Here is a 22,740-nt window from a genome sequence, read left to right as displayed (position 1 = left end):
AAAACCTTTTGCCCTCTGCAAAACTGATCCAGCCTGTGGGCCAACTAGGAACCTTGGTGCAGGAAAGTCCTCAGCTGGGTGGTGAAGGGGAGCCCCGTCTCCCCAGCAAGCACACACATTTCCAGCAGTGCTTGCCCTTCCTATGTTTTGAAATGGATGCATGCCTTCCTCATTCCTCCTGCTGCTGGAGGGAAGGGTACCTGGTACCAGCCTGCCTTTTCAGCTTTCCCCTTTGCCAGCTTCACACTGCCCCCACAAGGAGAAGTCGGGAGGCGGAGCTGAACTACAGAAATGGGTCTAGCAGTAGAGGAGACACTGAAGCAATCCAGACTTGGAGTAAATACATTTTATTCAGAACAAGATAATAAAATAGCGTGCACTTTATTTAAAACCAACCAAGCGCTGATAAAAATATATATCACTGCAGCTGTGATTCCACATCAAACCTGAACAGTAAGAATTGGGCATTTACTCTTCACATCATGTGACAGGCCTGGCAGAGGAGGACACCCACCTCCACCAGAGCCTCAAAGGAAGAAGTGGCTCCTGACCACCAAGATGGGGCACCATGGTGGAAAGGGGCAGCTGGCAGCTCACCCTGCTCTCCGCAGACCACTCGAAGGAAGAGGAGCTGCCTGCGTTCCTCCTGGGCTGTTGGGGCGAGCACTGGTCAGCAGCCCCTTGTCGGTTGCAGGGAGTGGAGCGACGGGAGAGAATTACATGCAGTTGTGCAGACAAGAAGGTGGGTGGGTCCTCCTTCCTCCTTCAGGGTCTCTGAAACCCCCACAGGGCATATGATGCCCGGCAAGGTCCCACTTGCAGGCACATGCCTGCAAAGCAGCAGCCACCTTTGGCTTTGGCTGACGGGGAATCAAGATTCTGAGAGTGACTGCTCTTTTCTTGACACACAGCAGCCACAGAGCACTTTCCTACAGACGGTATGGCAGCGGGCAAGCAGAGGGCCCTGCTGGCTCGGATTAAGGCACTTATAACAGACACAAGGTACATCCTCCTCTCCCCCCGCAGCCCCCGCAGGCTTCAGGGGACCCTGTTTCTCTCCCCCCACTTTATCCTCAGGTCCCATCACCCCTGCCCCTTCCCACTGCTGGGCCATGAAGAGGACAGGAGCATGCCTTAAAGGACTGTGGTTTGGTGGGAGTACAGTAGGAGGAAGAGGAAAACAAGAAGGGAGCTGGAGACTGGGCCAGGGAGCAACTTCAGAAGGACAGGAGAGCAAGAGCCAAGGCAGCAGCAGAGGGAAGCCAGTTCAGTCACAAGAGACCAATGGCAGTGATGTTTGCTGGCGCAGATGCAGAAGCCAGAAGGGAGGCCCCTCCAACCTTCCCTGGCGAGGCAGGCTGGAAGCAGAGAGTGGGTAAGAGAGCCAAACCCAGACAGAGAACCTCAGAAGACAGGGCTGAAAAAGGACTGGTGAGGGGAATGGCCTTTCTCTTTTTCTCTTGGCTAGGCGGGCTGGGGCAGGGATCAAGGTTCCGAAGGTTCGGAGACAGGGCAAGAAAAGGGCAGGGGGCTGGCAGGAGGGCTGTGTGGCCCTGAAGCAGCTCAGCTCTTTGGTATGACACAGGGAGTGCGTGGGGCATCCTGCTCACTCCTCCTCCACGCTGCGGGCCCCCTTGGCTGCTCGCCTCTGGCGCCAGCGCAGCTCCTCCACCTGACGTTCCAACCCTCGCACCTTGGCCTCAAGTTGGGCCCCAGAGGCCCGAGAGCCAGTGAGCCGGCTCAGCAGGGCGTAGAGGATCAGCAAGGCCAGGAGTAGCACGGCCCGGGTGGAAGGGTCAGGCACCGACCTCACCAGGGCCACAAAGCCGGCCAGGAAGATGACAAGCTTCAGGCCCCATAGGATCCGCCCCAGCAAAGCCAAGACCAAGCCGAGGAGCAGGGACACCAGCCAGTAGATGACCAGGGCCCCTGCGCCCCACAGCAGGAAGGTCTGGACCTGGTCAGGGCTGAGCTTCAGGCCCTGGGTGAGGTAATCACCTGGAAGCCAAGAGAATCACAGAGTCAGCCAACCTGGAGGAGTGGTGAGGGGAGAGTGGGGCCAGAGCTAAAAGGCTGGGAGGTACTAGCCACACTGCAAAGGAACAGGCTGTCCCTGCGGACTTAGAGTAATAGGGGTTGGACTCCGCTCTGATTCTTGCTGGCGGAGACCTTGAATAGATGACTAGCTTTTGTTGAGCTGCAGTTTCATTTACTAAACGGGAACAGTTCTACTGCCTCCCTGGGCTGTGGCCGGCAGTTTAATGAGAGACTACAGCTCAGCATGATGCCTGGTAGGAAGCGAGCAACGGGCACATGGTGGTGGTGGCGGTAGTTCTTTTTTGGGGGGGGTCTGGGTGGGACAGGGTCTTGCTTTGTCACCCAGGCTGGAGCATAGTGGTGTGATCTGGGCTCACTGCAATGCCTACTGGGTTCAAGCGATCCTCCCACCTCAGGTCCCAAGTAGCCGGGACCACAGACACCGCTACCATGCTTGGCTAATTTTTTTTTATAGAGACAAAGCCTCACTATACTGCCCAGGCTGGTCTCGAACTTCTGGCCTCAAGTGACCCTCCTGCTTTGGCCTTCCAAAGTGCAAGGATAACAGGTGTGAGCCACCACACCTGGCCATGGTAGTTCTCGGCTTGCTATTAGGCCATGTCTGTGGAAACCTGGGAAGGGTAAAGCAGCTTGGGGAAAAGGCTAGACCCCGACAAAGATGAGCTCCCACAAGTAGCAAAGTACAGGCAAAGCTCTGGCTGACTACCCAGTGCTCCAACACTTACCGGCTAGCCCCAAGGCATTCAGCAGCTGTGCCGCGATCCCAGACAGAGCAAAGAAGGCCACAGAAATGGCTGATGACATGGCCCACATGACTTGGGACGATGACTGTGGAAACAGCGTGGAGTGAGACCGTAATTAACAACACTCCTTGCCTTCAGGCCTGATCACTGTTGTCCGGGCAAGGACTGCGGGAATGTCTCAGACCTGTTTCTCACCCAGTGGTGACGGGCCTTGGGCCTGGCTGAGGGGTCCCTTCCACATCCACCTTCTAGTGGTGGCCAACAGGCCATCTCTCCTTCCTGAATGGGAAACCGGGGCATCTGGGACTTAGTTTAACTGCTTTGCTGGGATACTCTGGAGGGAGTAGTATGTGTACTTGTGTGTGAATGACAGAGACAATCAAATACTTTCAGTAGTCACCCTATAAAACTGGAGCCCTGTTAGCTGTCCAGGGAGTCATGAAGGTGCGTGGAGAACATCTGTAAAGGGACAGGATGTTTCAGTGAAAAAAGAGCCTATCAGCTAGACTAGATTACAGATTTAATAAATGACTGCCTCAGCCCTTCGGTCCAGCCTTTCAAAAGTATGTGAAACCATGCTTGGGAGGCCGCTAGGTAAAAAACATAACCCTGCCTTAGGCTCCCAATAAGCCCACCCCACTTCTACAGGTAAAGGAATGGATTGAGGACTTGGTATTTTGCCATTTCAAGATTCGAGGTCAGATTTAGACCAAAGTGAGCCTCTACAGTCACCCAGTAACATGGTTTATAAAGATGGCTCATTTCCCAGCCTTTCTGGCAAAGAAAGGGCAGGAGTCAGGAAAAGATAGGGATGGAGCTAAAAGGCCCTAGGACGGAAATAAAATAATGAGGAATTCAAAGACAAAGGCTGTGTGGCTACTTTTTGTGGAATTTGGGACTCTCTGGACCAGAGAAGATGTGGAAGCAAGATAAGGCGGCCGACACCAGCCTCTCTTTGATTTTCCCTCAATGTGTGCAGTCACCCAGGGACTACCTTCCTTACCTCTGCTACTACGTGCATGGTCTCCGGCCCAATCCAGGCATCCGCTGTCCCCCGCACAGACCGACCTATCTGGGTTAAGAAATCAACTGGAGCCTCTCTCTTCTTCTTCTGCTGGCCTGGTGGTGCAAAGTCTCGGTGGGACTGGGCCAATGCTGAGTGGAGGAGGATGAGGGCCACGAGGACCATCAGGATGGCTTTGAACAGATGCTTTCCCCATGGTGAACGGATGCCGGAAGCTGCCATGACTGGGTCTGCCAGAAGAGGAGCACATGGTGAGCTGAGTGCCATGGTACACACTCTCACCCTCCCAGCTCTGATGATCCCAACAGCCTTCTCCACACCTGCCCCCAGCAAGCACCAAGCTAGCGCTGGAAAGAAAGCGCTGTTAGCTGGGAGAGGAAGGGCTGGGCCTTCCCATTTAAGCCGGGCACAACCACCTGACTCACAGGTTCCTCTTTCACATTCTTTACCACTTGCATGTTAATTAACTAGCAAGTATTATTCAACACTTTAGAGTGGGTGAGAAGATCTAAGGTTTGTGCCAGTTCTAAAAATCTGAGGGCCTGTCCCTGTATCTTAGGTGCTATGGGCATAAAAGAATTACAAGACTCGATAAAGGTTCTGTCCCTAGGAGCTTATGATCTACTTAAGATAAAGCTGATACAAAAAACAACTTAAAAATAGCACACAAGTAGGATTACTGCCATGTAATGGTATAAAGCAAAGTGCTCAGTTACGTGCTCCACCAAGAACAACTGCACATACGCCATCTTCTCTGCAGGGCCTTCAGGTGAGGCGGCTTTCATCCTCCTCGCCCCTACTGGTACAGGTGAGAAGAAACTGAGACTCAGAAGTTCAGCATTTTCCCAGGGTCACTGGGCTACACAGGAAGGTCAGGATCTCAACCCAAGCATCCGCTTCCAAATCCCATCTTCATTAGGAGTCAAGCTATATCACAGGTCTCAACAGTGGCTGCTCACTGGAATCACCTGGAAGCTTCACAAGTACTGATGTCTGTGTCCAAGCCCGGAGCTTCTGATGTCATTGTCTGGGTGTGGCCTAGCCTTACACTTGCAGAAACTCCCTAGGTGGTTCCACGTGCAAAGTTGAGAACCACTGATACAGAGTGACCTCACCCCCCAACCCCCAATGTAGGTGCTACGGTTTGAAGAACAAAACTCATGTTCAAGTTTAACTGTCCTTGGACTGCCTGCAGAGCCTGGGAGCTCCCAGCCCAGCCAAGGATGCTGGATCTCATGGTCCTCAGCACTTCTTTGCCACCCCATCCCCCTCAGTAAAATAGTTTGACCCCTTCCCCACCAAAAAAAAGAAAAGAAAGAAATTTAATTGCCACAACGATGGTATTAAAAGCTGGGACCTTCAATAGGTGATTAGGTCACGAGGGCTCAGCCCTCATGAATGGATTAATGCCATTATCTTTGGAGTGGCTTAGTTATTACAGGAGTGGAGCTCCTGAGGAAAAGGATGACTGTGGCCTGATTTCCTCTCTCTGTCTCAAGTGCTGGGTTCTGCCTTCTGCCTTGTGCCTTCTGCCTTATGGTGACCTTTGCCAGAAGCCAGCACCATGCCTTTAGACTCCTCAGCCTCTGGAACTGTGACCCTAATGACTTTCTGTTCATTATAAACTACCCAGTCAGTGGTATTCTGTTATAGCAAGCAGAAAATGGACTAGGACAGTAGGCAAAGGTATAATGAACAACCTTTAAAGAAAGATATTATTAATAAAAAGCTAACATTCAGCCAGGTCCTGCCATACACCACCTAGCTCATTTAATGGCCACAACAGGCCATCAGGTAGGTGTTGCTATTATCCCCCATTTTATGGATGAAGTAACTGAGGCAGGTTAAGTAATGAGTGGGGGAACCAGCATTTGAATCCAGGTACATCTGACATTGGACCCCTCACATATAGCAACTCTACTGTATTGTCTCCAACTAAGTCTCAGAAGTGATTTAGCAAGTCATACAGATGGTGGCTCACTCCTGTAATCCCAACACTTTGGGAGGCTGAGGTGGGAGGACTGCTTGAGCCCAGGAGTTTGAGAGCAGCCTGGGCAATCTAGAGAGATCCTGTCTCTACCAAAAAAAAAAAAAAAAAAGAATTAATAAATTAGCCAGGGAGATGATCCAAGATGGCCTGATAGGAACAGCTCTGGAGTGCAGTTCCCAGCAAAGCAATGCAGAGGATGAGTGCCCACCGCATTTCCAAACAAATTTTCACTGCCCACAGACCAACATATTCCCAGGCCGAAAAGCACCACAAGGTTTCAGCACAGCGGTTTCAGCCGGTGCTGGATTGGGGCACAGAAACTCACACAAATCTGGGTGGCTGTTTCAACTGGTGCCTGGAACACCTGGGAGACAGAGCCACCCATTCAACTGAAAGGGAGGGGGCAGAGACAGGGAGCCAGGCGATCTGGCTCGGCGGCTACCACCCCCACAAAACAAGCAATCTGAAAGGCTCTGAATTGAGAGTTTCGCAGCAAGGGCAGCTGGACCCAGGACGGTTCTGCTCAGTGCGGGGAAGGGTGACCACCACTACCGAGGCAGATCACACGGCAGGTGGGAAGAAGCCTGCGGCAGCTCGGCAACACCTCTGCTGGCAGACTGTGACTAGACTACTCCGTGTGGGGCAGGGCATCTGAGAAAAAAGGCAGCAGCATGACAGGAACTTATAAATAAGGCCGACCTTCCTAGGACAGAGTACGTGGGAAAAGAGGTGGTTATGAGTTCCACCGCAGCAGACTTAAAAGTACCTGCTCAGCAGCTCTGCATGGAATAACGGAGCTCCCAGCACAGCACTTGAGCTCCTATAAGGGACAGACTGTCTCCTAAAGCAGCTCTCTGACTCCCATATATCCAAAGAGACACCTCATAAAGGAGAGCTCAGGCCGACATCTGGCAGGTACCCTTCTGGGTATAACAGAAGACAAACTGGCAGCAACCCTTACTGTTCTGCAGCCCCCATGGGTGATTCTCCAGGCAAGTAGGGTTTGGAGTGGACCTCCAGCAGTCCTGCAGCAGAGGGGCCTGACTGTTAGAAGGAAAACTAAGAAGCAGAAAGAAATAACTTCATCAGCAACAAAAAGGACATCCACTCAGAGACCCCATCCGAAAGTCACCAACTACAAAGACCACAGGTAGATAAAGCCACTAAGATGGGAAGAAACCAGCACAAAAAGGATGAAAACACCAAAAACCAGAATGCCTCTCCTCTTCCAAAGGATTACAACTCCTCACCAGCTAGGGGTCAAAGATGGATGGAGAAGGAATCTGATGAATTGACAGAAACAGGCTTCAGAAGGTGGGTAATAACAAACTTCTCAGAGCTAAAAGAACATGTGCTAACCCAATGCAAAGAAACTAAGAACCTAGAAAAAAGGTTAGATGAGATGCTAACTAGAATAAACAGCTTAGAGAAGAATATAAACGACTTGATGGAGCTGAAAAACACAGCATGAGAACTTCGTAAAGCATACACAAGTTTCAATAGCTGAATCGACCAAGCAGAAGAAAGGATATCAGAGATTGAAGATCAACTCAATGAAATAAAATGAGAAGGCAAGGATAGAGAAAAAAGAGTGAAAAGAAATGAATAAAGCCTCCAAGAAATATGGGATTATGTGAAAAGACCTAATCTACATTTGATAGGTGTACCTGAATGTGATGGAGAGAATGAATCCAAGCTGAAAATACTCTTCAGGATATTATCCAGGAATATTTCCCCAACCTAGCAAGCCAGGACACCATTCAAGTCCAGGAAATACAGAGAACACCACAAAGATATTCCTCAAGAAGAACAACCCCAAGGCACAAAATCGTCAGATTCACCAGGGTTGAAATGAAGGAAAAAATGCTAAGGGCAGAAAGAGAGAAAGGTTGGGTTACCCACAAAGGGAAGCCCATCAGACTCACAGCAGATCTCTCCGCAGAAACCCTACAAGCCAGAAGAGAGTGGGGGCCAATATTCAACATCCTTAAAGAAAAGAACTTTCAACCCAGAATTTCATATCCAGCCAAACTAAGCTTCGTAAGTGAAGGAGAAAGAAAATCCTTTACAGACAAGCAAGGCCTGCCTTACAAGAGCTCCTGAAAGCACTAAACATAGAAAGGAACAACCAGTACCAGCTACTCCAAAAACATACCAAATGGTAAAGACCATCAACACAATGAAAAAAATGTGTCAACTAACAGGCAAAACATCCAGCTAGCATCAAAATGGCAGGATCAAATTCACACATAACAATATTAACCTTAAATGTAAATGGGCTAAATGCCCCAATCAAAAGACAAAGACTGGCAAATTGGATAAAAAGTCAAGACCCATCAGTGTGCTGTATTCAGGAAACACATCTCACATGCAAGGACACACATAGGCTCAAAATAAAGACATAGAGGAAGATTTATCAAGCAAATGGAGAGCGGAAAAAAAGCAGGATTTGCAATCCTAGTCTCTGATAAAATGGACTTTAAACCAACGAAGATCAAAAGAGACGGGCATTATATAATGGCAAAAGGATCGATGCATCAAGAAGAGCTAACGATCCTAAATATATACACACTCAATACAGGAGCACCCAGATACATAAAGCAAGTTCTTAACGACCTACAAAGAGACTTAGACTCCCACACAATAATAGTGGGAGACTTTAACACTCCACTGTCAATATTAGACAGATCAACAAGAGAGAAAAGTAACAAGGATATCCAGGACTTGAAATCAGATCTGGACCAAGCGGACCTAATAGACATCTACAGAAACCTCCACCCCAAATCCACAGAATATATATATTATTCTGAGCACCACATTGCACCTACTCTAAAATTGACCACATAATTGGAAGTAAATCACTCCTCAGCAAATGCAAAAGAAGGGAAATCATGACAGTCTCTTAGACCACAGCACAATCAAATCAGGACTCAGAATTAAGAAACTAACTCAGAACAACACAGCTTCATGGAAACTGAACAACTGGCTTCTGAATGTCGACTGGATAAACAATAAAATGAAGGCAGAATAAAGATGTCCTTTGAAACCAACGAGAATGAAGACACAACATACCAAACATACCAGAATTTCTGGGATACATTTAAAACAGTGTCTAGAGGGAAATTTATAGCAATAAATGCCCACATGAGAAGCAAGGAAAGATCTAAAATCAACACCCTATCGTCAAAACTGAAAGAGCTAGAAGAGCAAGAGCAAAAAACCTCAAAAGCTAGCAGAAGACAAGAAATAACTAAGACCAGAGCAGAACTAAAGGAGATAGACACACAAAAAACCCTTCAAAGAATCAATAAATCCAGGAACTGTTTTTTTTTTAAAAGATCAACAAAATAGACCGTTAGCCAGATTAATAAAAAAGAAAAGGGAGAAGAATCAAATAGAAGCAATATAAAAGGATAAAGGGGATATCACCACTGATTCCACAGAAATACAATCAGAGGTTACCACAAACAACTCTATGCATATAAACCAGTAAACCTGGAAGAAATGGATAAATTCCTGGACACTTGCACCCTCCCAAGCCTAAACCAGGAAGAAGTTGAAACCCTGAATAGACCAATGACAAGAGCTGAAGTTGAGGCAGCAATTAATAATAGCCTACCACCCAAAAAAAGTCCCGGTCCAGATGGCTTCACAGCTGAATTCTACCAGACGTACAAAGAGGAGCTGGTACCATTCCTTCTGAAACTATTGCAAACAATACAAAAAGAGGGAATCCCTTCCAAATCATTTTATGAGACCAACATCATCCTGATACCAAAACCTGGCAGAGATTCAACAAAGAAAGAAACTTCAGGCCAATATCCATGATGAACATAGATGCAAAAATCTTCAACAGAATACTGGCATACCGATTGCAACAGCACATCAAAAACCTTATCCATCACAACCAAGATTAATAAAAAAAGAAAAGGGAAGCAAGCTTCATTCCAGGAATGCAAGGCTGGTTCAACATATGCAAGTCTGTAAACATAATTCACCACATAAACAGAACCAAAGACAAAAACCACATGATTAGCTCAATAGATGCAGAGAAGGCCTTCGACAAAATTCAACAGCCCTGTATGCTAAAAACTCTCAATAAACTAGGTATTGAAGGAAAATATCTCAAAACAATAAAATCTATTTATGACAAACCTACAGCCAATATCATACTGAATGGGCAAAAACTGCAAGCATTCCCTTTGAAATCTGGCTCTAGACAAGGATGCCCTCTCTCACCACTCCTATTCAATATAGTATTGGAAGTTCTAGCCAGAACAATCAGGCAAGAAAAAGAAATAAAGAGTATTCAATTAGGAAAAGAGGCAGTCAAATTGTCTCTATTTGCAGATGACATGATTGTATATTTAGAAGACCCTATCATCTCAGCACAAAATGTCCTTAAACTGATAAGCAACTTCAGCAAAGTGTCAGGATACAAAATCAATGTGCAGAAATCACAGGCATTTCTGTACGCCAATAACAGACTAACAGAGAGCCAAATCATGAGCAAACTCCCAGTCACAATTGCTACAAAGAGAATAAAATACCTAGGAATACAACTAACAAATGATGTAAAGGACCTCTTCAAGGAGAACTACAAACCACTGCTCAATGAAATGAGAAAGGACACAAACAGATGGAGAAACATTCCATGCTCATGGTTAGGAAAAATCAATATCATGAAAATGGCCCTACTGCCCAAAGTAATTTATAGATTCAATGCTATCCCCATCAAGCTACCAATGACCTTCTTCACAGAACTGGAAAAAACCACCTGAAACTTCATATGGAACGAAAAGAGAGCCAGCATAGCCAAGACAATCCTAAGCAAAAAGAACAAAGCTGGAAGCATCACGCTACCTGATTTCAAACTATACTACAAGGCTACAGTAATCAAACCAGCATGGTACTGGTACCAAAACAGAGATACAGACTAATGGAACAGAACAGCGGCCTCGGAGGCAATACAACATAGCTATAACCATCTGATCTTTGGCAAACCTGACAAAAACAAGCAACGGGGAAAGGATTTCCTGTTTAATAAATGGTGTTGGGAAAAATGGCTAGCCATGTGCAGAAAACAGAAACTGGACCCCTTCCTGACACCTTACACTAAAATTAACTCCAGATGGATTAAAGGCTTAAACATAAGATCTAACATCATAAAAACCCTAGAAGAAAACCTAGGAAAAACCATTCAGGACATAAGCATAGGCAAGGACTTCATGACTAAAACACCAAAAGCATTGGCAACAAAAGTCAAAATAGACAAATGGGATCTAATTAAACTCCAGAGCTTTTGTACAGCAAAAGAAACAATCATCAGAGTGAACCGGCAACCAACAGAATGGGAAAAAATGTTTGCAATCCACCCATCTGACAAAGGGTTAATATTCAGAATCTACAAAGTACTAAAACAGATTTATAAGAAACAAACAAACAAACCCATCCAAAAGTGGGAGAAGGATATGAACAGACACTTTTCAAAAGAAGATGTATATGAGGCCAATAAACATATGAAAAAATGCTCATCATCACTGGTCGTTAGAGAAATGCAAATCAAAACCACACTGAGATACCATCTCACACCAATTGGAATGGCAATCATTAAAAAATCTGGAGACAGATGCTGGAAAGGATGTGGAGAACTAGGAACACTTTTACACTGCTGGTGGAAGTGTAAACTAGTTCAACCATTGTGGAAGACAGTCTGGCAATTCTTCAAGGACCTCGAAATAGAATTTCCATTTGACCCAGCAATCCCATTACTGGGTATATACCCAAAGGATTATAAATCATTCTATTATAAAGACACATGCACATGTATGTTCATAGTGGCACTGTTTACAATAGCAAAGACCTGGCACCAACCCAAATGCCCATCAATGATAGACTGGACAAGGAAAATGTGCCACATATACATCATGGAATACTACGCAGCTATAAAAAATGATGAGTTTGTGTCCTTTGTAGGGACATGAATGAATCTGGAAACCATAATTCTCAGCAAACTGACACAAGAACAGAAAATCAAACACTGCATGTTCTCACTCATAGGCGGGTGTTGAACAATGAGAACACATGGAAGGGGAGCATCACACACTGGGGTCTGTTGCGGGGGGCCAAGGGACAGACAGTGGGGGGGTATGTTGGGGAGGGATAACATGGGGCAAAATGCCAGATGTAGGTGACAGGGGGATGGAGGCAGCAAACCACATTGTCCTGTGCGTACCTATGCAACAATCCTGCATGATTTGCACATGTACCCCAGAACCTAAAGTACAATAAAAAATTAAAATAATTAAAAAAATAAAATAAAATTTTGTTTAAAAAAGATAAATAAATTAGCCAGGTATGGTGGTGTGTGCCTGTACTCCCAGCTACTTGGGAGTCTAAGGCAGAAGGGTCACTTGAGCCCAGGAGGTCACAGCTGCAGTGAGCTGTGATCATGCCACTGTACCCTATCCTGGGCGACAGAGCAAGACTCTTAAAAAAAAAATCACTCAACAGATTATTCATGAGTTAAAATAAACTTGGCATCTACCAAGCATCTCGGTGAATTACTGGTGAAAACTACCTAAAAACTTTGTGCTCTGCTCTGGTCTCGACTGTAACACAGTGCCACAGACAAGTTAAGACGCCACAGGTACCAACTCATCGAAGCTGGTAAGGATCAGCCAAGAAAAAAGTACGCAGGTTCACCTTCTATTTGCCACTGTGCTTGAGAAACGTCAGCCCCAGCAAATTCCCTGTTCTCCTCCAGGCTCAGAAAGGAACCTGGAGCTCCAGGAGTTTTCATGATTCAGACCTGATGATCAGAGGCTAAGCCATGCCCTGGAGGTAGGAGCAGTCAGGTTTTGGAAGTTTTTGCAATTACCCAGGCACTCAGGGAGTTGACCATAAATCCAGAGCCATGAGGATGGAAGACAGGGAGAAGAAGGCTGTCCCCATTCTTGCTTAGTGGGAAGGAGGAGTCTAGGAAAGGGTTCTAAAAATACTACATTTAGGGTACTTTCTGGCCCAGAAACAGCAGCTCGAAGCCCCTCCTGAGGCCTGGAGGGTCAAGCAAGGCTGAAACACATGGAATTCATGAGAAGGCCCTCAGGCTGGGAAAAGCTTCTACTCTCTTTGGCACAAATCAAGAACCAGATGGTTCCTGCCTGCCCGTGGTCAGAGACGAGGAAAGCACTGGTCATTCCTGAGCTATCTGGGTCATGACCATGCTGGAGACTTAAAGAGCAGGGTTGCTATCTTGGGTTGGATCCTTTATCCAAGGACCTCCACCAAGAGGGATCACATGTCCTCTCCTCTGCCCCAGGAGGTTAGGGTGCCATGAGCTGTTCCTCCCACAGCAGCCTGCCTTGTTCTGTGCCAGCCTCAACCTTCCAGTGGCCACCTGCCCCAGTTAAGGGAGCTAGGAGACCTTGAAATAAGCCCCCTACCAGTGAGGGTGGCATTGTCATGCCAGCTGATGTTCTGAAGTGCACCAGAAACCAAATCAAACAGGATTGTGTGGTGTACCCTGTGGAGATAATGAGTGTGGAGAGCGGCTGGCTGGTCTGCTTCTTCAAATTCTTTTCTTTTTTTTTTTTTTGAGATGGAGTCTTGCTCTGTTGTCCAGGCTAGAGTGCAATGGCATGATCCCGGCTCACTGCAACCTCTGCCTCCTCGGTTCAAGCAATTCTGCTGCCTCAGCCTCCAGAGTAGCTGGGATTACAGGTGCCTGCCACTATGCCAGGCTAACTTTTGTATTAGTAGTGACAGGGTGTCACCATATTGTACAGGCTGGTCTCAAACTCCTGATCTCGTGATCCGCCCGCCTCGGCCTCCCAAAGTGCTGGGATTAGAGGCGTGAGCCATCGCGCCCGGCCTCAAATTGTTTTAACAGGTTTCCTTCTCATTTTTTTCCAGGTGAATCTCAGGCAGTATAGACACACCGCTATTATGCCTCCTCATTTTGGCCTAATCAAATACTTTGACTAAAGTCGCAGAAACAGTCTCAGCCTCTCAGAGGAGGAAGCATGTCTTAAGCTTCTTCACCTTCTGCAATGCCCGGCCTCAGACAAATAAGAGGCACTCAATAACAACTAATAATAAAAAGTGTATACATGTATGTTATAAAATGGTATACATATATGTTATAATAATTTTTGTACGTACTTTACAATTTCAAAGTGCTTGTTACTTCATCACTTCGTTTAATTCTAGCAACAATCTTTTAAGGTATTACCCTCTTCATTTTACTCAGAAAAGTATGGCTTCGAGAGGTTGAGTGACTCATCCAAGCTCACACTGCAGAGCTGGCACTTGACTCCAGTACCCAGGATCTCAATCTTGCCTTTTTGCTTGTCCCATAGCCGCCTCCTGCCTTGATAAGACACAGTCCCTGCCCTCAAGGAGCTGAAGTTCATCAACAAGCTCAAAGCGGAAGGACATCCAGACTCTCAGGAGGGAACACATACCAGGAGATCATCCGCCTTCTGCGCTTACAGGTCATGGTTTTGTACCAAGAGGTATGAGAGGAGAACAGAAGGTGGGGGATAAAACCTGTCACTTCTGCTCGGCAGTTGCAATATGGCTCAGGTGGGTCTGGAGAGCCCAGCCCCGTTGGGGAAACAGCTTTACTTACTGTGTTAGTGAGAAGGCACCACTGCATATGTTTACTGTGGTTTGCTGCAAGGGTAGGGTGGAGCATTTTGCGCCAACCCCCGCCCCCCACCCCATCAAGGCTCCTTCCTCCTCTTCTCTTTCCTTCTGTTAGTTTCATTTCACACTATGAATCACCAGGTGGCAGGAGAGGCTGCAAAAAGTGCCCTCTGCCGGCTCTTGACTGTCCCGCCGTTGCTCACAGCTGCCCCTAAGGAGCGGCGGTTCTCAACTCTGGCTGCCCATCCGAACTGGCTGCGCAGCCAGTTCAACGAGGATGTCTGCCCCACCCAGGGCCACTCACTCAGACTCTTCCAGAGAGGGGCTCAGCCCTTTGTTTTGCAAAGCTCCCTAGGAATTTCTGATGCATAGCCAGCACCTCAGGGAAAAGTCTACTCTAAGCAAAGCTTCAAAAGTACAGCAGCTATAAAGGACTCCAGACTTCCGTTCCAGGCTCAAGTGTGCCAGACTAGAAGCCACTACCTTTACGCCTGTTATTTCACCCTCCCGAGTTGCAGTCTCCTCAAACGTAAAAGGGAGTGAAGCCAGGTTAAGAGTAGCTGCAAGGAGTTAAGATATTTCTGCAGCAAGCGTTTTGTAAACTATTACCACTGACTATATATACTAGCATAATTTGGCAGCTTATCAACCTGCCTTTCCAATTAGACTGAGCACCTCCCGGTTAAATTTAACATCTTGGAATCCCCAGTGCTTAGGAGAAAAGATGACTAATAAATGCTTGTTAAATGAATATTAGCGACCCGCCAAGAAACCGTGAGGGTAGAAAGAGAAAGTCATGGAGAGGTGAGGAGGGAGGTTATTTTAATAGTAGATCCAAATATACAGCAGCCACACGAGAAGCACAGCTGAGTCTACAGGAAGGTACTAAACGGGGCGAAGCCGCCACCGCAGAGAATGAAGTCAGCGTCCTGGCAGGTTGGGGGCAGCTCCCACTAAACCCCTGACAGCTGCTGCCGAGCAACTGTTTGGGGGCAGGGCGACAGCAAAGGGGCAGCTTCCCGGCCGCTCCGCGCCCTTCCCAGCGCCCAACCTCCCGGAGACGGTGTCAGTGGCATGTGCTATTTCGAACGTCGCGTCCCCTGCCAAGCGCTGTGGGGTGGCGTCGCTGGCAAGAAATAAGGCGCGACCCAAGAGTTCGGGACCCCCCAAGGGGCTCGAGCCGAGGCTGCAGGAGGCTGGGCGGTGGGTCGGGGTTCGGGGGCTCGGGCTTGGCGCTGGCCTGGTCCCCACGCCAGGGAGCCGCCGCATCTCGGAACCTTGCTGCAACCGTCTTCTCCCCGGAAACGTGCGCCTTCCGGGTTGCCTAGAAACGACGCCCCCGGTTGCATAGCAACGAGGTTCCGGGTCCCCGGTTCGTTCCGCCAGTGGGGCGCGCGGACCCCTCCCCACTCGGACGCTCCAGGCCTCGCGACTCCGCCTGGTCCCGCCTGCAGCGGCTGCTGTCGACCCTTCCCGCGTGCTATCCCGCATTCCGGCCTCGGCCCGCACTCACCTTTCTCAGGCCACTGCTATCCTTCACGTGCGACTTCGCTAAAACGCGCCACCAAACCCGCGCCTCGACGCGGGGCGTTGGTTTACCGTCTGCGCATGCACAAGGCGGGAGGAGCTCGGAGACGAGCCGGCCTCCCTCCCAGCCGATGGTGCCGGAAGCGCAGGCGCCTCGCGTTATCTATTGCGTTTCTTTTTCCCCACGCGAGCATTCCCACCGAGAGAAGAATGGGATCGGAAGTTCCAGCTAGGAACGGAAGTCTCTGGCTGGAAAGGGGAAATAAGTGACTATATCTGAGCTGTAAAGTGGGTAAACTGGACGTTTGATATCAGGGTGGAAGCTATTCCCGTTCTTGCCACCGCCTGGCATTTTGGGTAATGTAGTTCTGGGGGGGGGGCTACAAATGTTCCCTGGGACATTGTGGGAAATGTAGTTCTAATTGGGCTGCTTAGCAGTACCTGGTTTTCCTGGAAACTTTTCGCGCTGAAAAGGCTCAAAAGAGAAAGGTATTAAAGGAGCAATTAAAGGCACACTGCGCTAGGAAAACGCATGCGCTCCCCCAGAGAGCGAATTCATACCTGAACACTGCAGACGGCTCCTAAATGTTAGCTCAGAATTTTAGAGAAGGAGAGGAACCAACTCCTACTCTCCTTTTCTGCCACAAAGGCGCTGGTAGAGACAGGGGATCAGATAAATGTTAGAAAGAAAAGGGCAGGTCCCTGGTGAAACCCCACCGTCAAGCCAAAAAGCCTGAAACTGTGGCCCAAAGTGATAACTTCTATCCCTGTTTTTCCAGTCGAATGTTGCCTTTTCCTAAACCACCTACGGCTTTGCCTTGCCCCATCCTGTGCCTATAAAGACCCCGGACTCATCTGGCAGAGAGGAGAAGCCGCTGGACGAGGGGATGACAATGGCTAGACATCAGAGAGAAGCAGCTTGTCTTCAGAGGGACAGCTTGAGGCATAACTTTGGAGAAGAATCTAGCCACAGACTGCTGGACTGCATACCCGCCTGCCCTGCCCCCCTTTTCAGCTCCCCTTCCGGCTGAAAGCCACTTTCGTCAGCAATGAAATCCCTGGGATTTACCATCCTTTAATTTGTTCGTGCAACTTTATTTTTCCTGGACGCTGGACAAGAGCTTGGGAGTCACGAGTGTGGGTACAAAGGTTGTCATGCTGGCCCTTTGCCCTCACTGGTGAAGGGCAACTGTGGGCCCACTGAGCTGTTAACACTTAAGGCGTCCACGGATGGCAGAGCCCAAAGAGCACTGTAACAAGCCCTCTGGGGCTTCGGGAGTCTCAGGCACCCGCTTGGACGCTGCCACGGGGCCTGCGTGGAGTTTGCTCTGGCCCGCTTCAGCTCCTACATCCATTTACCTGCATGCTCCCTCCAATGAAGGGTGGAACGTAGTGAATCTGAGTGAGGGGAGTTTGATCCCACTCGTGCCGAAAAACGGCTGCCTGATTCCAGCACTTGGGCACTCCAGTTTCCTCTTTGCTTGCATATTTCCTCTCGCGGGCTGTTGAGAGCAGCGGGCTGAGTCAACAGGGCACCCCTGTTGTGAGTCCTGTGAAGGAGTCAGGGAAATATCCCGCTTCAGCGGTACCGTGAAAAAGAAAGAGCAGGGCTTCAGAATGAGGCGATCTCTTGCCTGTCGTGTGATCCTGAGCACACCAGTTCATTTCTCTGGGCCTTCATTGCTTGACGTTCAAGAACTAAAAAGGACCTAAAAATACCGCTTCACAGTAGGCGTGAAGTTTCAAGGAAGTAGCAAGCATGAACATTAAAAAAAAAAATCCAAGTTGCTGACTGAATGTTTTTATCACCATCAAGAGTTGTCATAGGAGAGCTTCCTTTTGATGCTAAAACTTGTTTCTCAAACTCAACCCTCTAAAACGTAACTCTTCCCTCCCACCCCCAATCATTCAGCCTTCCAATTCTGCCTGCCTCCCAGACTACACACTCTGTAGGCTCCCAATCTGTCACCTCACCCAGTTGTTTCTTTCCATCAGATGTTCCTCAGATTCATCCATCTTCATCTCCGCTCTTGTCACTTTCTGCCCCTCAGCTAAGAGTCCTTCTTCTAGAATAGGCTCTGGTAGCATCCTGAACCTCACCTTCCGGCTTTTCTAACAGTTGCAATTTTACATTTGCTTGTGAGATCCTTTGTGATTTGTAGGATTACCAATCTCAGGTCACAGACTTTCCTGGGAAAGAAATGTAATTTTTTTTGCTTTTAATGACAAATTCATCTCTTTTCAACTCTCTTTTCCATATGGGTGGTAGAAACAATCGTAGACAGTTTAGGGTTCTTCCCCTCCTTGGTTTTCAGGTTGTACATGCCTTTTGGAAAACGAACATAGGGCCAAAGTTGCGGGGGGCGAAAATTCATCTAATCCTGGCCGGTGGCAGTGGCTCATGCCTGTAATCCCAGCACTTTGGGAGGCCGTGGCAGGCGGATCACTTGAGATCAAGGAGTTCAAGTCCAGCCTGGCCAAAATGATGAAACCCCAACTTTACTGAAAATACAAAACAAAACTGGCTGGGTGTGGTGGTGTACTCTATAATCCCAGCTACTCAGGAGGCTGAGGCAGGAGAACTGCCCTGCACTCCAGCCTGGATGACAGAGTGAGTGAGACTCTGTCTCAAAAAAACAAACAAAAAAAAAAGAAAAAAGAAAATTCATCTAATTATCAGTGTTAGTTGTTTAAGCTGGCAATTTCTCCCTGCCTAATGTCCCTGCCTTATCCACACCGATTGCCACTGAACCTACCTGGGAAATTGAACTTCTTCTGGGTGTTTGGCCAATGTGTCCCCATGCTTCCCAGGCAGCAAGGGGGAACAAGGCACAGAGTTCCCTCCTCAGGGACTCACCAACACCAATGCATGTATCTCTTTTCCCTTAAGTCTCCCTGTTGCTCCAAAATCAAGTGCCCTGAATTTTTTCTATTCCCTGTAGGCTGGCTTATGAAACTGAAAAGGGACTTCCTTTTTCCTGCATTCTGCTGTCATAGCCAGAAGCTCCCCGGTAGAGGGCACCTCTGGTTTGACTCATTGTGATATTACCAGAACCCAGCGTTGTGCTGGGCTGACACGCTATGGGTACTCAATAAAGATTGGTCCAACAATTAACTACTGAGTCTCCCTGCTTCTAGTCCGTCCCACTCCAACCCATCCAGTAAGTGTCTTCCAGAGGAAACTTCTGAAAGTATGGTTATCACCCCAGATCAAATGTGAAGACACATGCTCTGCTGCCAGCCCAGTGACCACCCAACTGTAACCAGCTTGCGTTCAAGGCCTCTTCTAAACGGATCCATTTTATTTCCTACCACATATCCAAGTACAGTACTTGAGAAGCCTGGCCTGTCAGGCAACCTGTCTTCCAACCAACAATCATTACAAAGTTCCTGCTACATGCCAGGCACAATGTGGCACTCTTACACTCTGAGAGCAAGAGTAACCAGAACATCATGGTTCCTGCCATCATGAAGTTTACAGTCTAGTGGAGAACCCAGACATCAGATACTTATAAATACATCATTACGTGATTACAGTTATTTGAAGTGGTTTGGAGGACAATTACAGTTTGCTGTGTGGACTAAATTGAAACCAGGGGCCATGAAAAGGGCTCCAGAGGAAGTGACATTTAAGGTGAGACTGAAGTTTACGTTAGAGAGTTTGAGACAGGAGGGAGAAGAGGGAGGGGGCGGAGGAAAGTGGTCCAGGAAGACGTTCCGAAACCAGCCAGAGCAGGTATGTTTAAGGAACTGAAAGGCCAGTGTGTCTGGAGAGTGAGACTGTGACAGTCAGCATGGGCCAGATGATACAAGACTTGGGGACAACTTTCCTCAGCCAGAAACTCTCTCCCTCATTGATGGCCTCAGGAATGATCCCTGGGCTCTGAGAATGATACCCCAAAGTTTGGTGCTTTAGTATTGTTTTTGAGCAAATAGGCTGACTGCCCGATGCAGATAGAAGCCAATACCAGCTTTTGAGAAAAGAAAGGCTTTATTGCAGGGTGACCCAGCAAGCAGACTGGACGCATGGCTGAAATCTGTGTCCCTAATTTGGAATCTGGGTCAAGTTTTAAGGGGCAGAGGGTGATATGGTTTGCCTGTGTCCCCACCCAAATCTCATCTTAAATTTCCATGTTGTGGGAGGGACCTGGTGGGAGGTAATTGAATCATGGGGGCATGTCTTTCTTGTGCTGTCCTTGTAATAGTGAATAAGTCTCATGAGATATGACGGTTTTGAGAAACAGGAGTTTCCCTGCACAAGCTCTTTGTTTTTGCCTCCTGCCATCCATGTAAGATGTGACTTGCTCTTCCTTGCCTTCCAAGGTGATCGGGAGGCTTCCCCAGCCATGTGGAACTGTAAGTTCAATTAAACCTCTTTCCTTTGTAAATTGCCCAGTCTTGGATATGTCTTTATCAGCAGCATGAAAACAGACTAATAGGGCAAGGAAAAGTGTTAGGAATTTTGGCTTGGCAGGGTCTGACTGGAGGGCTTCAAATTTGGCTACTTGAGTATGTTGAGGTGGATTTTAGCCCTCGGTCTTTCTGGTCAACAGAAGGCTAAAACGCCTTTGCTCCTGGAGGCGTTCTAGCATTTAGGTTCTGGTCATGTCCAGGTCTTCTTGGTACCATGGGGAGGAATCATCAGTTCTGGGTGTTATTAGAGGTCAAAGCATTTTGTATTGTGCATGCTCTGCTGACATGACTTGGAGTTTTGGCTCTGTCATACCTACAAAGTAACATGACATTCTGTTATCAAAAGAGTAGGCCCACTTTGGACTGGTCCTGAGGTTACAGCATGCTGAGTACTTTTGAATGAAAAGATATTGCAAGGTCTTAGAAGCTGCCTTAGAACCAGGGACTTTCTAACCTTCTCTTGCTCCCTGACTCCCACCCTAAGTGCAGGGAGAAGCTCTCTCTAGAAGTTCCTTTATCTGACTGAGAAAATTTCTTTCAAAAGAAATGCAATTGTCTCAAATCCCCCTCCACAGGAATCTCATCAAATAACCAGGAAAGATTAACAACTGGAGAAGAATAAAAACTAAAAACCAAGTCACCACCACACCTAGAGAGACTTTTAATCTATTCTTCTGAGGGCTGCTCTAGCAGATTACCTGGGAGACTTTATGTGCATATTAAGACAACCTTTGTTCACAATGGAGTTCTGCCCCTCGCCTTCCCACAGTTTGTTGTCACCTCCTCCAGAGCTTATAGGAACTTTGTCCCAAGAAATTGTCTGTTCTTAACTACCCCTCAAAATTGCCTACACTTTCCCCTCTCCCTCTTTCCTGGGTGCCATTTAAGTAAGCATCAGCCACCTGACCCTTTTTTGAGCCTCATATTTTGTATGGCTCCTGTGCACCCTTGCACACTAATAAATTTTATGCCTTTTCTCTTGTTATTCTGTGAATTGTCAGTTAATTTCAGCAAATCTTTAGAGGGCAGAGGGGAAACTTTTTTGCTTCATACGCTTATTCAGTTCTCAGCAAAAATATCAGCTCCTCAGAGATGTACTTTCTAAATCCCCTGCCTAAAGAAGTGGTTCCTCCAATCCCCAGCACCCCTGTCTACCTTGCTCTGATTTGTTGTATTCCTAGCACTTACTACTATGGAATTTTCTTCTTATGTGTTGATTGTCTGTTTTCCCACCACCCCCAGTAGAATGTAAGCTCCAGGAGAGCAGAAACTGTGTCTTTCTTGTTGACCTTTTCTATCTCCAGTTTTCAGAACAGGGCTTAGCACATAGGAAGCACCCAATCAATATTTGTTGGATGAATGAAATGCCTGGGGAATAACATGAATAGATGTTTCATTGAAAGTGGATCACTGGCTGCTCTGTGGAAAGTAGATTAGAAGGAGGCCAGGCTGGAAGCAAGGGACAAGTGAGAAGCTACTTTGTTGGTGCAAGAGAGAGATGTTAGCTCTTCATAAGAGTTCAGTGAGTTAATTCTACCCTTGTCATCGCTCCCTTTGTTTTACAGATGAGGAAACTAAGGCATAGAGAAGTTCATACAGCCAATCACCTGGGTGGTGCTAGCACACAGTCTGGCTTCAGAGTCCATGCCCTTGGCCCCTGTGCCATACTGCCTTTTGTAAGTGTAACTTTTATTTTTCTCTCCAAGCTTTTGCTTATGTTGTTTCTCCTTCTGGAACGTCTTTCGTTCTCCTGCTCTTCTATCTGAATACTGCCCATCTGTCAAAGTTCCTCTTGCTTACACATCCTGTTCGTCCCGCCCTTTTGTCTGGATACCTTTTAGTCCACACCACATGTCCTTTGCATGATTTCTGAGAGTATATTATCTTACAGATATCTGCAAAGAATCATACACTATCTGAGCTGGAAGAGAAATAGCAAATATAAAATAAATTTATAGGAGGCCATTGGTTTGGACTGAGATCTTGCACTAGGCCCAACATACCAAGCCAATAAGAGTTAGTCCTGCTGAAGTTCCATGCTAATGAGCTGAAACGGGGATCTTTATGATCTTCTGAGTAGGAGAGAGAAATTGAGGGAAAGAGGGAAAAAGGTGTGGGAGAGAGAGAAAATAGCCAAATTCCGAAACAGGCTAGTTTTAGATGGCATGATAAGGAAGTTCCCTCCACTTTAACCTTTACAGGAAAAGTAATTTTGACATGACCAAACGACCAATCTGCTTTTTTTGTCTCTGGTTCTGTTTTCCTCAGTCCTTTTCGGTCTATAAATACAAGCTTGCCTGTTCAGCTCATTGGACTAATCATTATATTTTATAGTG

General features: G+C 47.4%; 1 protein-coding gene and 1 long non-coding RNA gene across 2 annotated transcripts; one reads left to right on the top strand and one right to left on the bottom strand.

Annotated features, from left to right (window-relative positions):
* Window positions 1-331: 331 nt before the first annotated feature.
* Window positions 332-16,070, bottom strand: TMEM109 (transmembrane protein 109). The gene is made up of 4 exons (XM_002755383.3): window positions 15,978-16,070; window positions 3,805-4,055; window positions 2,784-2,886; window positions 332-1,998 (listed from the first exon to the last, which is right to left on the bottom strand). The coding sequence occupies exons 2-4, from the start codon at window positions 4,045-4,047 to the stop codon at window positions 1,607-1,609; spliced, it is 738 nt and encodes a 245-aa protein (XP_002755429.1). The 5' UTR covers window positions 4,048-4,055; window positions 15,978-16,070; the 3' UTR covers window positions 332-1,606.
* Window positions 16,071-16,097: 27 nt separating this feature from the next.
* LOC144578159 (uncharacterized) lies at window positions 16,098-19,106 on the top strand. Its single transcript, XR_013523451.1, has 2 exons — window positions 16,098-16,348; window positions 16,771-19,106. It is a non-coding gene; the product is annotated as an uncharacterized LOC144578159 (long non-coding RNA).
* Window positions 19,107-22,740: the final 3,634 nt, after the last annotated feature.

Source organism: Callithrix jacchus, chromosome 10 (assembly GCF_049354715.1).
Source record: "Callithrix jacchus isolate 240 chromosome 10, calJac240_pri, whole genome shotgun sequence".
Lineage (NCBI taxonomy): Eukaryota > Metazoa > Chordata > Mammalia > Primates > Cebidae > Callithrix > Callithrix jacchus.
Note: the sequence above shows the minus strand (reverse complement) of the source record. Positions and strands in the feature narration are given on the sequence as shown.